At 32.6% G+C, this 17,267-nt stretch overlaps 1 protein-coding gene across 1 annotated transcript in view; it reads left to right on the top strand.

The window, feature by feature from the left end:
- LOC131805818 (venom protease-like) overlaps positions 1-7,938 on the top strand; it is a 34,451-nt gene extending 26,513 nt beyond the window's left edge. Inside the window, exon 2 of the mRNA XM_059129485.1 lies at positions 7,066-7,938. Within this exon, the coding sequence (XP_058985468.1) occupies positions 7,066-7,837 (772 nt within the window). The 3' untranslated portion in view covers positions 7,838-7,938. The remainder of the gene's footprint in view (positions 1-7,065) is intronic.
- Positions 7,939-17,267: the final 9,329 nt, after the last annotated feature.

The raw sequence follows: 17,267 nt of genomic DNA, 5'->3' as shown, positions 1-17,267 counted from the left end.
GAAAATATTATTATTTTTTTTTTTTTTTTTGTTGGATTTTCCCAATTATTTTTAGAAAATTGTTGGTATTGGTGGAAAAAAGTTCAATTAACTGTAGATGTCTGTCGAAAAAAAAAAAATATTTTTCAAAACCCCAAGACGTGAAATAAAAAAATTAAAGAATATTAAATAAGGACCTCTGAAAATATTAAAAACAGTATTTGTTTTAAATATTCTCGAAATTAAGAAAATATTGAAAATTTTCACACATCGAGGGAAAATTATAATTTTTCTTTTTTTTTTGGATTTTCCAAATTAATTTGAGAATATTGTTGGTATTGGTGGAAAAAAGTTCAGTTAACTGTAGATGTCTATTGAAGAAAAAAATTTTTTCAAAACCCCAAGACTTGAAATAAAAAAATTAAAAAATATAAAATAAGGACCTCAGAAAATATTAAAAACAGTATTTTTTAAATATTCTCAAAATGAATTTAAAAAAAAAAATTAAAAATATTAAAAAAAATGAAAGAATATTAAAAAAAGACCTCTGAAAATATTAAAAACACTCTCTTTTAAATATTTTCGAAATTAAGAAAATATTGAAAATTTTCACACATCGAGGGAAAATATTAATTTTTTTTTTTTGGATTTTCCAAATTAATTTGAGAAAATTGTTGGTATTGGTGGAAAAAAGTTCAGTTAACTATAGATGTCTGTTGAAGAAAAAATATTTTTCAAAACCCCAAGACTTGAAATAAAAAAATTAAAAAATATAAAATAAGGACCTCTGAAAATATTAAAAACAGTATTTTTTCATTTTTAAATATTCTCGAAATTAAGAAAACATTGAAAATTTTCCACATTGAGGGAAAATATTAAAAAAAAGCTTTTGGATTTTCCCAATTAATTTGAGAAAATATTGAAAAATATGCCAAGATATGGGATAGCCTCTGAAAACAAGTAAGAACAAGTAAAAAAACTGTAAGTTCGGCTGGGCCGAACTTTGAATACCCTCCACAATTTGGTACAAGTTTAGCAATTTTCAAAAATTTAAAATCCATTAAAAATTCTATTAAAATCTTAAAAATCCCGAATGTAGCCATTATATTAGGGTTTATACGACGACGTGGACCTGCATACGCAATTTGTGCCATAAGTCTGCAGAGACAATTTTCTGTCATAGGCTGTAGTATTCATTACGAACTTCCAATGCGAAATTTGAAACAATTCCTGTAAATAATGTCGCTCAAATCACCAAAATACCGTAAATAGGGAGGTACCGTTATATAGGGGCTGTACGAAGACGTTGGCCTGCATAGACAATTTTTTTGTCATAGGCTGAAATATCGATTATGAACTTCAAATACCAAATTTGATACAATTCCGGTGAATAATGTCGCTGAAATCATGAAAATACCGAATATCGGGAGGTACCCTTATATGGGGGCTATAGGAAGACGTGGACCTGCACAGACAATTTTTTGTCTTCGGATGTAGTATTCATTACGAACTTTAAATGCGAAATGTGAAACAATTCCGGTAAATAATGTCGCTGAGATCGTGAAAATACCGAATATCGGGAGGTACCGTTATATGGGGGCTATACGAAGACATGGACCTGCACAGACAATTTTCTGCCATAAGCTTTTGTATTCATTACGAACTTCAAATACTAAATTTGAAAGAATTCCGGTGAATAATGTCGATAAAATAATCAAAATACCAAATATCGGTAGGTATTGTTATTTGGGGGCTATACGAAGACGTGGACCTGCACAGACAACTTTCTGCCATAAGCTGTTGTATTCATTACGAACTTCAAATAATAAATTTGAAACAATTCCGGTAAATAATGTCGCTCAAATCACCAAAATACCGAAAATAGGGAGGTACCATTGTATGGGGGCTATACCAAAATGTGGACTTACATGACCCATTTTCAATACCATAAGTCTTGCAAACATAATATACATTTAAGTAAAATTTTATCAACCTATTTCATTTCGTTCGGAAGCTAAAGTGATTTCCACAGACGGACGGACATCGCTAGATCGACATAAAATTTTATGCTGATCAAAAATATATATAATTTGTGGGGTCTAGAATGTATATTTCGAGGTGTTACAAACAGAATGACAAACCTAATGTACCCTCCACACTATAGTGGAGGGTCTACAAATGTCCACCACCATATCTAACTTCTAGAAATCAACAGTGGCCTCCATATCAAATTCAATATCAATTATGTTAATTTAAATTTTCTGGATTCCTATTTTATCCGTTCCTCCAAATTCAAATTGTACCAAATTTAGTACCGTTTAGTACTTTACGTATTCATGAGTACACACTTCCAAAACTACACCCCTTACAAGGACTTTACTCCTCAACTTTAATTCCGATTCTAAATTTCAAGTTTTCAGCTCTAACTGTTCACATGATATGAAATCGTACCAAATGTAGTGCATTTTAGTACTTTTCGTACACTTATAGTGCGAATTTGCGAAAACTCCTTTGTACATCCATAATACACTCCATCAGTGACCCTCATTTCAAATTTAAGAGTTTTAGCTTTACTGGTTTGTCAAAGACGAAGCGTATCACATCTACATCATTTAGTACTTTCGTACACGTATAGTACGAATTTCACAAAAACTCAACCTTATCTGACACGTTCGGACAAAGAGGGATCCTCACCGAAAATTTCATGATTCGTCTGGTCATTGATAAATCCTTAAGTCAGTCAGTCAATTATGTTACTCTTTTATTGATATAGATATTGACAGGTAAATCCACGGCTTGATTTAAAACCCCAGAGCCTTTTTATACTCCACAAAAAACCTCAGCCGCCCCCTGGTCTCTCCAAAAAAAAAACCTCTTCCTAATTCCCAAATTCACTTTTGTTTTCACTCATTGCCATGTAAAAAACAAAAACCCTCTGGCCCTCTACAAAAACATTCCCCAATTTCACTTCATAATGGCCCATTAAAAAAAAACGTTGTTAATGGAATTATGTAATTTGCCAAATAATTGTTTTAACAAGTTGTAGTTAATTAACAGATAGGGTGTGACCCGGTGGAATGGTGAAAGTTTACATTAATTCACAATTTGTAGAATTAAAAGCTAGCTGACAATCATTGGGCTAATTCGTTTTCATATCATAAACCTCTCTTAGTAAGGGTATTTAAATGTACAAAAAATAAAGCATACTTTTAGGATGATACTAAAAAATGATTGGACTTAAATTGACGTTGATGTTATAACATAGGCTTTAAATAAATCAAATGGACATGTAAACTATAAATTATTTTGAGACTAAATACGGGTCTTGAAGACAGCTAATTGGGACTTTAGACGAATGCTTTACGGCAGACCAAGGGGGAAATAAGCATATTTTTTTTATCAAAACTTGTTGAGTTTCCTGAATGAAAAAAATTGTATGGCATGTTTTTGTCTGATGATTCGAAAGTGTACTCCAAAGAAAAGCACCGATTTCTCTCCTTTTTCAAATTTTTAATTAATTTTTTATTTAGAAAATACACTTAGCGTTTGTATTTTTCCTTCCTTTACTAACGTATTGTTATGCAGAAAAAGGCCGTTAAATTTATGTCTGATAAACTATGCGGAACACAGAGTTTAAAGCTAAAAATTATAATTTAAAAACGGACACATATTTTTTTTAAAAAATTCCAGTTCTGCAAACTTATTCTTTTCAATCAAACTTGCGCAAAATACCCTTTAAAAATATAAGTTTAACATTTGAAAAATGTTTTTTTGTCGCGTGTTCGAATGCAAAACTGGTTCCGATTATATATTTTTTTATTTTAATTTTTTTTGCCAGAAATTATTTAAATCGTCATAAATTGCCCCTTAAAATTTTTTTTGTAAAAATAAAATTAGATTCAAACATGAGTTAGGTTATCATATTTTAAATAATTTATATTTATTAATATATTTTAGTAATTTTATATAGAAGATTTTTTTCAATAATTCTTCCTACTATTTCTCAAGGCGTAGATTTAAAAAAATATATATTTTTTTCTACAATTTCCCAAGGCGTAGATTTTAAAAAAAATATTTTTTCTACAATTTCCATAGGCGTGGATTTTTTAAAAAATATTTTTTTCTGCAATTACCCAAGGCGTGGATTTTTTAAAAATATTTTTTCTATATTTTCCAAATCGTGAATTTTTTAAAAATGTTTATTCTATATTTTTTAAAGCATGGATTTCTTAAAAATATTTATTTTTAAAATTTGCCAAAGCGTGGATTTTTAAAAAATATTTATTTTTAAAATTTCCCAAGGCGTGGATTTTTTAAAAATATTTTTTCTATATTTTCCAAGGTGTGGATTTTTTAAAAATATTTTTTCTATATTTTCCAAGGTGTGGATTTTTTAAAAATATGTTTCTTCTATATTTTCCAAAGCATGAATTTCTTAAAAAAATGTATTTCTCCTATATTTTCCTAAGCCTGGATTTCTTAAAAATATATTTTTTATATATTCCAAAGCATGGATTTTTTAAAAATATTTATTTCTAAAATTTCCCAAGGCGTGGATTTCTTAAAAATATATTTTAACTATTTTTTCTACAATTTCCCAAGGCGTGGATTTCTTAAAAATATATTTTAACTATTTTTTCTACAATTTCCCAAGGCGTGGATTTTTTAAAAATATTTATTTCTAAAATTTCCATAGGTGTGGATATTTAAAAAATATTTTTTTACAATTTCCATAGGCGTGGATTTTTTATAAATATTTATTTCTAAAATTTCCATAGGTGTGGATATTTAAAAAATATTTTTTTACAATTTCCATAGGCGTGGATTTTTTATAAATATTTATTTCTAAAATTGCCCAAAGTGTGGATTTCTTAAAAATATATTTTAACTTTTTTTTTCTACAATTTTCATAGGCGTGGATTTTTTAAAAACTATTTTTTCTATATTTTTCGAAGCGTGGATTTTTTTAAAAAATATTTTTTTCTACAATTTCCATAGACGTGGATTTTTAAAAAACTATTTATTTCTAAAATTTCCCAAGGCGTGGATTCCTTAAAAATATATTTGAACTATTTTTTCTAAAATTTCCCAAGGCGTGGATTTCTTAAAAATATATTTTAACTATTTTTTCTAAAATTTCCCAAGGCGTGGATTTTTTACAAATATTTTTTCTAAAATTACCAAGGGCTTGGATTTCTTATATATATATATTTTAACTATTTTTTCTACAATTTCCCAAGGCTTGGATTTTTTAAAAATATATTTTATGTTCAGCTTGTGTTAAGCCATTAAAAAAATATTTTTAAAAAATCCACGCTTATGTTAAAAAAATATTTTTAAAAAATCCACGTTTATGTTAGGTCATTTAAAAAAATATTTTTAAAAAATCCGCGTTTATGTTAGGCCATTAAAAAAATATTTTTAAAAAATCCACGTTTATGTTAGGTCATTGAAAAAATATTTTTAAAAAATCCACGTTTATGTTATTTTTGAAAAAATATTTTTAAAAAATCCACGTTTATGTTATTTTTGAAAAAATATTTTTAAAAAATCCACGTTTATGTTAGGCCATTTAAAAAAAATATTTTTAAAAAATCCACGTTTATGTTATTTTTGAAAAAATATTTTTAAAAAATCCACGTTTATGTTATTTTTGAAAAAATATTTTTAAAAAATCCACGTTTATGTTAGGCCATTTAAAAAAAATATTTTTAAAAAATCCACGTTTATGTTAGGCCATTTAAAAAAAATATTTTTAAAAAATCCACGTTTATGTTAGACCATTTAAAAAAATATTTTTAAAAAATCCACGTTTATGTTAGGCCATTGAAAAAATATTTTTAAAAAATCCACGTTTATGTTAGGCCATTGAAAAAATATTTTTAAAAAATCCACGTTTATGTTAGGCCATTGAAAAAATATTTTTAAAAAATCCACGTTTATGTTAGGCCATTGAAAAAATATTTTTAAAAAATCCACGTTTATGTTAGGCCATTGAAAAAATATTTTTAAAAAATCCACGTTTATGTTAGGTCATTTAAAAAAATATTTTTAAAAAATCCACGTTTATGTTAGGTCATTTAAAAAAATATTTTTAAAAAATTCAAGTTTATGTTAGGATATTTAAAAAAAATATTTTTAAAAAATTCAAGTTTATGTTAGGATATTTAAAAAAATATTTTTAAAAAATCCACGTTTATGTTAGGCCATTGAAAAAATAATTTTAAAAATTCCACGTTTATGTTAAGCCATTTAAAAAAATATTTTTAAAAAATCCACGTTTATGTTAGGCCATTTAAAAAAATATTTTTAAAAAATCCACGTTTATGTTAGGCCATTGAAAAAATATTTTTAAAAAATCCACGTTTATGTTAGGCCATTTAAAAAATATTTTTAAAAAATCCACGTTTATGTTAGGCCATTTAAAAAAATATTTTTAAAAAATCAACGTTTATGTTAGGCCATTTAAAAAATATTTTTAAAAAATCCACATTCATGTTAGGCCATTGAAAAAGTATTTTTAAAAAATCCACGTTTATTTTCTTTAAAAATATTTTTTTCTACAATTTCCAAAGGCGTGGATTTAAAAAAAAATATTTTTTCTACAATTTCACAAGGCGTGGATTTAAAAAAAATATATTTTTTTCTACAATTTTACAAGGCGTGGATTTAAAAAATATTTTTTTTCTACAATTTCCCAAGGCGTGGATTTAAAAAAATATTTTTTTTTCTACAATTTCCTAAGGCGTGGATTTAAAAAAATAATTTTTTTCTACAATTTCCCAAGGCGTGAATTTTTTAAATTATTCATAAATATTATTATTTTTCAAAATATTTTCTCCACAATTTTTTGAAATATTTAAAAATATATTTTCAATATTTTCTCATATTTTTGGATTATATTTATTATTTTTCACAATATTTATATTCTCAAAATGCCACCTGTAATACTGAAAATATTTTTCTCCGCACTGTAGTATTGAAAACTAATTATAGATTTGTTGTTTATCTTCACAAAAACTATGCCATTACGTTAATGACCGTTGTTTTTTTTTTTCTCTCTTTCCCCCTCCCACACACACACAGATGCGGTGAGCGCAATGATGAGTCGCGCATTGTTGGCGGCACAACAACGGGAGTCAGTGAATACCCATGGATGGCACGTCTGAGCTATTTTAATCGCTTCTATTGTGGCGGCACACTGATCAACGATCGCTATGTGCTGACAGCGGCCCACTGTGTCAAGGGCTTTATGTGGTTCATGATCAAGGTCACATTTGGAGAGCACGATCGTTGCAACGACAAAGAGCGGCCGGAGACTCGCTTTGTGTTGAGGGCGTTTACACAGAAATTTAGTTTTTCGAATTTCGACAATGATATAGCCCTGCTGCGTTTGAATGATCGGGTACCGATTACCAGTTTTATTCGCCCCATCTGCCTGCCAAGACCCGAGGAACGTAATGAGTTATTTGTGGGTACCAAAGGCATTGCCACCGGTTGGGGTACTCTGAAGGAGGATGGCAAACCGTCGTGTCTGCTGCAGGAAGTTGAGGTACCCGTCTTGGACAACGAAAGCTGTGTCGCCCAGACGAATTATACCTCGAAAATGATTACGAAAAATATGATGTGTGCCGGTTATCCGGGTACGGGAGAACGTGACAGTTGTCAGGGTGATTCTGGTGGCCCCCTGGTACGTTTGCGTCCCGACGATAAACGTTACGAACAAATCGGCATTGTTTCGTGGGGTAATGGTTGTGCCCGACCCGATTATCCTGGGGTCTATACCAGGGTTACCAAATACTTGGATTGGATTAAGGAGAATTCACGAGATGGTTGTTTTTGTGATGAACATTTTTGAGAGAGAGTGAGAGAATGGTATAAGGATTTCAATGGGTTAGTTAAGGAATAAATGAAAAGAATATATTTTTAAGAAAAATTTCAATATTTTAAAAATTGAGAAGAAAATTGCACTATTTTGCCGTGTTTTATATATACGTGGATCTATAAAAAAATATTTATGATCGATATAATATTTTATTTTGTAATATTTTTGATACATACTAAGATATATGAAATAAAAATAAAGAATTGAAAAATTTATTTTAGAATTTTATTGGAATCATTTAGGTGAAGGTAAGTATTCTAAGAGAGAGAGCAGGCCTAAAAAAAATGCAACGAGAATTTAGAGAAAGAGGGACCACTAAAGAAGGAAGTAAGAAAGACCACCAATAAAAGCGTCATCGATGGTGAGTTTTCAAAGGACTAAGAATTTTTCGAGACTTTTTCAAATGCACAATTTAAAAATATTAAAAGTTTTGAAAACATTTAGGGGATTTTAATATTTTAAATTTTTTTCTCTTAATTTTTTTTTTAATATTTGTAGACCTCCAAGATTAATGGAAGCTTTTAATGAAAGCCTCAATTTTAAAAATTCATAAAAATTATCAAAAAATATTTTTTTCTTAAAAACAATTTAAATTTTTTATTTAATTCTTAAAACTATTTTTATAAAGATTTCATAAGATTTTTTTTAAAAAAAAAAATAATATATAGAAATATTTAAAAAAGAATATTATTTCATTTTTCCGAAATATTGGAAATTTTTATTAAAAAAAATATTTTTGAAAATAAAATTCTATTCAAAAATTCTTTAAATAAAATCCACAATTTATAATTTAAAAAATTCATAAAAACTATCAAAAAATATTTTTTTTCTTAAAAACAATTTTAATTTGTTATCTAATTCTTAAAACTATTTTTATGACGATTTCATAAGATTTCTTAAAAAAATTATAGAAATATTTAAAAAAAAAATATTTCATTTTTCCGAAATATTGGGATGTTTTATTAAAAAAATGTTTTTTTGAAAATTAAATTCTATTCAAAAATTCTTTAAATAAAATCCACAATTTATAAAAATTCGTGGTAGATGTATATCCTCAGCCAAAATCCATTTATCTACATATACCGGGTGAGATGAAGAAAAAAACTGCAACAAAGTCAAACCCCATAATTTTTAAATTTTTTTTTTTTTGATTTTATTGAATGAAAGCAAAAATGTCGGAAATAGCCCCAAATTTAAAATAAGTTTAGATTTGTTCGAATTGGTCACCTTTGGCACGAATTATGGCCTTCAAACGGCCAATGAAACTGCCACACGCTACCCAAATGTTACTCAGCGGCATTTTGGCCCATTCCCGGCGAAGCACTTGCTTGAGGTGATCGACACTTTGGTATTTTTTTTGTGCCAACCTTGCTTTCCAAAATACTCAAGACACAATAGTCCAACGGGGATTGGTATACGGAGATTTTGGTGGCAATTGTGCGCTGGAAATGAGGCGAGGAACCTCATTTTGTAACCATTCTTGGGTGGCGCGTGCTGAATGCAATGGTGCTGAGTCCCGTTGGAATGTCCAAGGTCTACGGCCAAAATGTTTGCGTGCCCAAGGCTTTAATACACCCTCCAGAATATTTTCGCGATAATATTCAGCATTTATTTTGATGCCACGGTCGATTAATACGAGTGGAGAGCAATTATCAGCTGTTATAGCGCCCCACACCATCAAATTTCCATTTAATTTCGAAAATACTCCAGACACAATAGTCCAATGGATTGGTATCCGGTGATTTTGGTCGCCATTGTGCGCTGGAAATGCGGCGACGAACCTCATTTTGTAACCATGGTGCTGAGTCCCGTTGGAATGTCCAAGGTCTGCGGCCAAATCGGGTTTGAGTGTCCAAGGCTTTAATACACCCTCCAGAATATTTTCGCGATAATATTCGGCATTTATTCTGATGCCACGGTCGATTAATACGAGTGGAGGGCTACAATTGGCTGTTATGGCGGCCCACACCATTTCCATGGCCGGCGCTTGAGTTTTGGTGGCCAACCGAAGGTGCACATTTTCAGTTGACGGCCCACACCATCACCATGGCCGGCGCTTGAGTTCTGGTGGCCAACCGAAGGTGCTCATTTTCAGCTGACCTCTTTGGCAAGTAAACACGATTATTTTATTTATTTACAAACTGCTGAACAACGAATATTTTCTCATCGGAGAAAACCAAATTTGGCACTTCACCACTTTCGGCCAAGCGAAGCAACTCTTTAGCTCTTTTGAGTCTATTGTCGTTCTGTTGCGGTGTAAGTTCTTGCACTTTTTGGAACTTCAATGGCTCTACCCCGAGGAGCTCATTTTTCAATATTTGTCGAATAAAATATTGCAATATGTTCAGCTCAAGCGCCATTTTTCGGCCACTGCTGATGTTGCGGTTTTCTTCCGTCCATTTCGTTGACGTCGTCGGGCTACGCTACCAGTATTCCGGTAACGAGCGATGATACGAGACACAATAGATTTATTCACCTTTAAATGCTGGAGTGCTCTAACGATAGCCACTTGTGGTTTTCCAGCCAAATATAAAAAATCACCCTATCACGCTTGAACTCCATCACGAATAACTTTTTTTCTGAAAAATTCTCACCAAAATGTAAAAAAATATAATGAGCTGTCACTGAAATAATTTTAACAGCTGTCGGACTTAGAGTGGCTTAGAAGACTGAAGTTGGTTGCAGTTCCTTCATCTCACCCGGTATATGGGATCTATATCTAAATTTGAACCGATTTTCAGCAATTTCAATGGGGTTCGTCCTTGGGCTAGATAAATATTGATTGGAAAATTCCATCTCAATCGGATAATATATGCGATCTGCATTTTGTTCACAAAAATACATGGGCAGACGGACGGATAGGCGGACTGAAATACATAAATCGACTCAGAAAGTGATTCTATGAATATGCTGCAAAGTAAATATGGGCCTGTCTGGCTTCCTTCTCCATGCCACAAATAAATGCACAAAGCCATAATACCCTTATCACTTTCTGGGGTAGGCCATAAAAACGAAATGATGAAGAAAGTTGGATGTGAATTTTCTTCTCCCCCGGGGTCAATGGCCTTTGAGGGTGAATATTGTCAGGTACAATGACCTTTCACAATACTTCGAATGGACTTTTTAGAATACTTGTTTTTTTTTTTCAAGGACCCAACAGACTCTCCACCACACCTCCTTAGAACCCTTATCATAACCTTGGATTTTTATTATACACAACCATCAGGGTATTATGTATTTGTGCATTTGTTTGTAACAGGCAAAAGGAAACGATATGGTCCCATAGTTTCTTTTGATGATCTGCATAGAATCACATTCTCAGTCGATTTATGCATGTCCGTCCGTCTGTCCATGTATTTTTGCAAACAAAGTACAGTTCGCATTTATTGCCCTATCCAGATGAAATTTTGCACAAATCATTTGTTTGGCCCAAGGACGAACCCTATTGAAATTGGAGATAATCGGTCAAAATTTAGATATAGCTTCCATATATATATCTTCGTCCGATTTACCTTTTATTGTGCACCAAACGTGTAATATCAGCCAGAATTGTGTGGAATTTTGCACATACAACCAAATTCGGCGTGAAAATAAGTATGCCAAATTTGATCGAAATCGATTCTGATATAGCTATAGCTCCCGTACATATTGTTCATCCGATTTTTTTTTTTATTTTTGACCTCCGCAGCCGTAATATGCACTCTGTAACAACACAGTATTTGGGGAAATATATCAAATACAGCTCAGAAATACATTTGCTAAATTTTATCGAGATCGGTCCAAATCTGAATATAGCTCCCATATATAACTTCGTCCGATTTACCTTTGATTGTGCACCAAACGTCTAATATTTGTCCAAATGCGATGGAATTTGGCACTTACGACCGAATTGAGCCTAGAAGCTAGTATACCAAATTTGGTGAAGATTGGTTCAGATATAGCTATAGCTCCCATATATATTATTCATCCGATTTGTTATTTTAGTCCTCCGCAGCCGTAATGTGCACTCTGTAATAACAATATTTGGGGACATATATCAAATACAGCTCAGAAATACATTTGCTAAATTTTATCGAGATCGGTTCAGATTTGGATATAACTCCCGTATATATAACTTCGACCGATTTACCTTTTATTGTGCACCAAACGTCTAATATTTGTCCAAATATTTGTCGAATTGATTCTAGAAGCTAGTATGTCAAATTTGGATGAGTGGCAAAATATGACAGCAGTCTGACGTTTGTTGCAGTTTTTTCATCTCACCACGTATGTCATATGGCTGAGGGTATAAAAATGTCTATTTATTTGAAATTTGTTTTAAATATTTGGAAGTCATTCAATTTTTTTAAAAAAATCTTTAAACGAGGATTTTTTAAAAAATGTTTTATTTTCCCCCTCAATGGCTTAATCATTGTCATTTGTATAATGAGCACCCATACAAAGGTAATACTCACTGCATTGATTGATTTCGTCATAATTAAACGGTGCTAGTTTGTTACTCTAACAAAATCTCACTCTCTTTCTCTCTCTCTCTCTCCTTCTCTCTCTGCTGCATATCAACACAGATTTTGTTTGTTTTTTTTTTCAATTGATTCTGTGGGGAACTCTAAGAAATCTATTAATTAACAGGCTTTTAGATAATAATTTATTCTAAACAACAACAAAAAAACAATTCATTTTTATTTCAAATCATCGAATTCCGTTGACAGTTTTTTTAATACCAGGCTGCATCATTAGGCGCCTTTCGCTGAATAAACAAAAAAAAATAATAATAATTTCCAATGACAAAGTTTTTCTTTTGTTCCGTTACTTTTTGTTGTTGTTTCTTTTTATATTTTTTAATTTCCCAAACGAACCGGTTTAATTATCTTCTGCTGGATGGCTGTCTGGTTGGCTGCCTGGTTGGAATGACTTGTGGTGTTGTTGCCATTTGAAGCTACTGGTTTTGTTTTGTTTTTGTTTTATTTTTGTTTGCCTTTTTGAATCTGAAGATTTCAATTTCATAATAGATGCGGTTTGCAATTTATTTATATTTTTATTTTTAAATCTTCAACGCAAGTCTGGCTTGTCGGCATGTGAAGATAATGAATTTGAATTACATTCAAAACGAAAAGTGAAAGTAGGAAAATAAGTACACAGTTGTGTGGTACTAACACGTGGTCTTCTATGAAGGAAGAGTATCCGATAATCTTAACCGATCTTCACCAAATTTGACATACTAGCTTCTAGACTTAATTCGGTCGTAAGCGCCAAATTTCATCCCATTTGAACAAATATTAGACGTTCGGTGCACAATAAAAGTAAATCGGACGAAGTTATATATAGGGGAGCTATATTCAAATCTGAACCGATTTCGATAAAATTTAGCAAGGGTATTTCTGAGCTGTATTTGATATATTTCCCCAAATACTGTGTTGTTACAGAGTGCATATTACGGCTGCGGAGGACAAAAATAAAAAAATCGGATGAACAATATATATGGGAGCTATAGCTATATCTGAACCGATTTCGATCAAATTTGGCATACTTATTTTGAGGTCCAATCTGATCGTACGTGCAAAATTCCATACATTTCGGGCTGATATTACACGTTTGGTGCACAATCGAAGGCAAATCGGACGAAGATATATATGGGAGCTATATCTAAATTTTGACCGATTATCTCCAATTTCGATTGGGTTCGTCCTTGGGCCAAACAAATGATTTGTGCAAAATTTCATTTGGATAGGGCAATAAATGCGAACTGTACTTTGTTTACAAAAATACATGGACAGACGGACAGACGGACGGACGGACGGACATGCATAAATCGACTCAGAATGTGATTCTATGCAGATCATCAAAAGGAACTATGAGTCTATCTCGTTTCCTTTTGCCTGTTACAAACAAATGCCCAAAGACATAATACCCTGACCACCTTGTGGTGTAGGGTATAAAAATCCAAGGTTATGACAAGGGTTCTAAGGAGGTGTGGTTGAGAGTCTGTTGGGTCCTTGAAAAAAAAACAAGTATTCTAAAAATTCCATTCGAAATATTGTGAAAGGTCATTGTACCTCACAATATTGACCCTCAATAGCCATTGACCCTGGAGGAGAAGAAAATTCACATCCAACTTCCTACATAATTTCGTTTTTATGCCCTGCCACAGAAAGTGGTAAGGGTATTACGTCTCTGTGCATTAGTTTGTGGCATGGAGAAGGAAGCCAGATAGACCCATAGTTACTCTTGAGGATCTTCATAGAATCACTTTCTGAGACGATTTATGCATGTCAGTCCGCCTGTCCGTTCGTCCCTCTGTCCATGGATTTTTGTGAACAAAATGCAGGTCGCATATATTATCCGATTTAGATGGAATTTTCCAATCAATACTTATCTAGCCCAAGGACGAACCTCATTGAGATTGCTGAGAATCGCTTCAAATTTAGATATATCTCCCATAAACAGGGTGAGATGAAGGAACTGCAACAAACTTCAGACTGCTGTCATATCTAAGCCACTCTAAGTCCGACAGCTGTTAAAATTATTTCTGTGACAGCGCTTTATATTTTCTAAATTTTGGTGAGAATTTGTGAGAATTTTCCAGAAAAAAAGTTATTCGCGACGGAATTTAAGCATGATATTGTGATTTCCTTACATTTGGCTGGAAAACCACAAATGGCTATCGTAAGAGCACTCCAGCATTTAAATGTGAATAAATCTTTTGTGTCTCGTAGCATCGCTCGTTACCGTGATACTGGTAGCAGGTAGCCCGACGTCAAGGAAGTGGGCGAAAGAAACCAGCAACATCAGCAGAAATGCTTCGAAATGGAAAGACGCGACTTGATCGAAACTCGCGTCGCAGTTGCTGAAAAATGGCTCGTGAGCTGAACATATCGCAATATTCGGCATTCGGCAAATATTGAAAAATGAGCTCCTCGGGGTAAAGCCATTGAAAATCCAAAAACTGCAAGAACTTACACCGCAAGAGAAAGAAAATAGGCTCAAAAGAGCTAAAGAGAGGCTTCGTTTGGCCGAAAGTGGTGAACTGTCGAATTTGGTTTTCTCCGATCTCCGATGAGAAAACATTCGTTGTCCAGCAGTTTGTAAACAAACAAAATTATCGTGTTTACTTGCCAAAGAGGTCAGCTGAAATTGTGCACCTTCGGTTGGCCACCAGAACTCAAGCGCCGGCTATGGTGATATTAAGGGCCGTCAGCTGAAAATGTGCACCTTCGGTTGGCTACCAGAACTCAAGCGCCGGCCATGGTGATGTTGTGGGCCACCATAACAGCCGATGGTCGCTCTCTGCTCGTATTAATCGTCCGTGGCATCAGAATAAATGCCGAATGTTATCGCGAAAATATTCTGGAGGGTGTATTAAAGCCCTGGACACGCAAAAACATTTTGGCCGCAGACCTTGGACATTCCAACAGCACTCAGCACCATCGCACTCAACACGCGCCACTCAAGAATTTTTAAAAAATGAGGTTCTTCGCTTCATTTCCAGCTCACAATGGCCACCAAAAATCTCCGGATACCAATCCGTTGGACTATTGTGTCTGGAGTATTTTAGAAAGCAAGGTTGGCACTAAAATATACTAACGTGTCGATCACTTCAAGCAAGCGCTTCGCCGGGAATGGACAAAAATACCGCTGAGCAACATTCGGGCAGCGTGTTACGGTTTCATTGGCCATTTGAAGGCCATAATTCGTGCCAAAGGTGACCAATTCGTACAAATCAAAACTTATTCTAAAATTTGAGGCTATTTCCGACATTTTGGGCATTCATTCAATAAAATTTAAAAAAAATGTAAAAATAATGGCGTTTGACTTTGTTGCAGTTTTTTTTTTTTTTTTTTTTTTTTTTTTTTTTGATCTGATGTCATCATCCGATTTCGGGTTAATTGGCCAAAATCAAACCAAATGACCTAAATTTGGGCACATCCAACCGAATTCAGTCTAGAAGCTACTACATCAAATACGGGTCAGAAATACCTCTGCCAAATTTTATCCAGGTTGGATCAGATTCGGATATAGCTCCCATATATATTTTACCGATTTCAGTCCAAATGACCTAAATTTTAGCAAATCCGACCGAATTCAGTCTAGAAGCTAGTACATCAAATTTGGTGAAAATCGGTTCGGATATAGCTATAGCTCCCATATACATATTTTATCCGATTTGGGGTTTTAGGTCCCTCACATTCGTAATATGCACTCCACAACAAGAATATTTGATACCGGACATCAGATACAGCCCAGAAATACCTATGTCGAATTTTGTCGAAATCGGTTCAGATATGGATATAGCTTCCATATATATCATCAACCGCAGCAATTGGCCGAATTCATTCCAGAAGCAAGTACATCAAATTTGGCGAAAATCGGTTCAGATATAGCTATAGCTCCCATTTATATGTTTTATCCGATTTTGGGTTTTAGGTCCCTCACATGTGCAATATGCATTCCACAAGAATAATATTTGGTTCCAGATATCAGATACAGTTCGAAAATACCTCTGCCAAATTTTATCGAGATCGGTTCAGATTTAGGTATAGGTCCCATATATATCTTCAACCGATTTCGGTTAAATGTACACCAAATGGCCAATATCAGTCCGAATGACCTGAATTTTGGTACATCCGACCGAATTTAGTCAAGAAGCAAGTACATCAAATTTGATGAATATCGGTTCAGATATAGCTATAGCTCCGTAATATGCACTACCACATATCAGGTATAGCCCAGTAATATGCACTACCAGATATCAGGTATAGCCCAGAATATCCAGATTGGATTTGGATATAGCTCCCACATATATATATATATATATATATATATATATATATATATATATATATATATATATATATATATATATATATATACATATATATATATATATATATATATATATATATATATATATATATATATATATATATATATATGGGAGCTATATCCAAATCCAATCTGGATAAAACTTGGCAGAGATATTTTATGATAATGCATAGAATCATATTCTGAGTCGATTTATGCATGTCGCATTTATTATCGGATACAGATGAAATTTTGCAAAGATCGTTTGTTTAGCCCAAGGACGAACCCTATTGAAATTGGAGATGATCGGTCAAAATTTAGATATAGCTCCCATATATATATTCGTCCGATTTGCCTTTTATTGTGCACCAAACGTGTAATATCAGCCCGAATTGTATGGAATTTGGCACATACAACCAAGTAAGGCCTGAAAATAAGTGTGCCAAATTTGATCGAAATCGGTTCACATATAGCTATAGCTCCCATATATATTGTTCATCCGATTTGTTATTTTTGTCCTCCGCAGCCATAATATGCACTCTGTAACAACAATATTTAGGGAAATATATCAAATACAGCTCAGAAATACATTTGCTAAATTTTA

Source organism: Musca domestica, unplaced genomic scaffold, assembly GCF_030504385.1.
Source record: "Musca domestica strain aabys unplaced genomic scaffold, Musca_domestica.polishedcontigs.V.1.1 61, whole genome shotgun sequence".
Classification (NCBI taxonomy): Eukaryota; Metazoa; Arthropoda; class Insecta; order Diptera; family Muscidae; genus Musca; species Musca domestica.
Note: the sequence above shows the minus strand (reverse complement) of the source record. Positions and strands in the feature narration are given on the sequence as shown.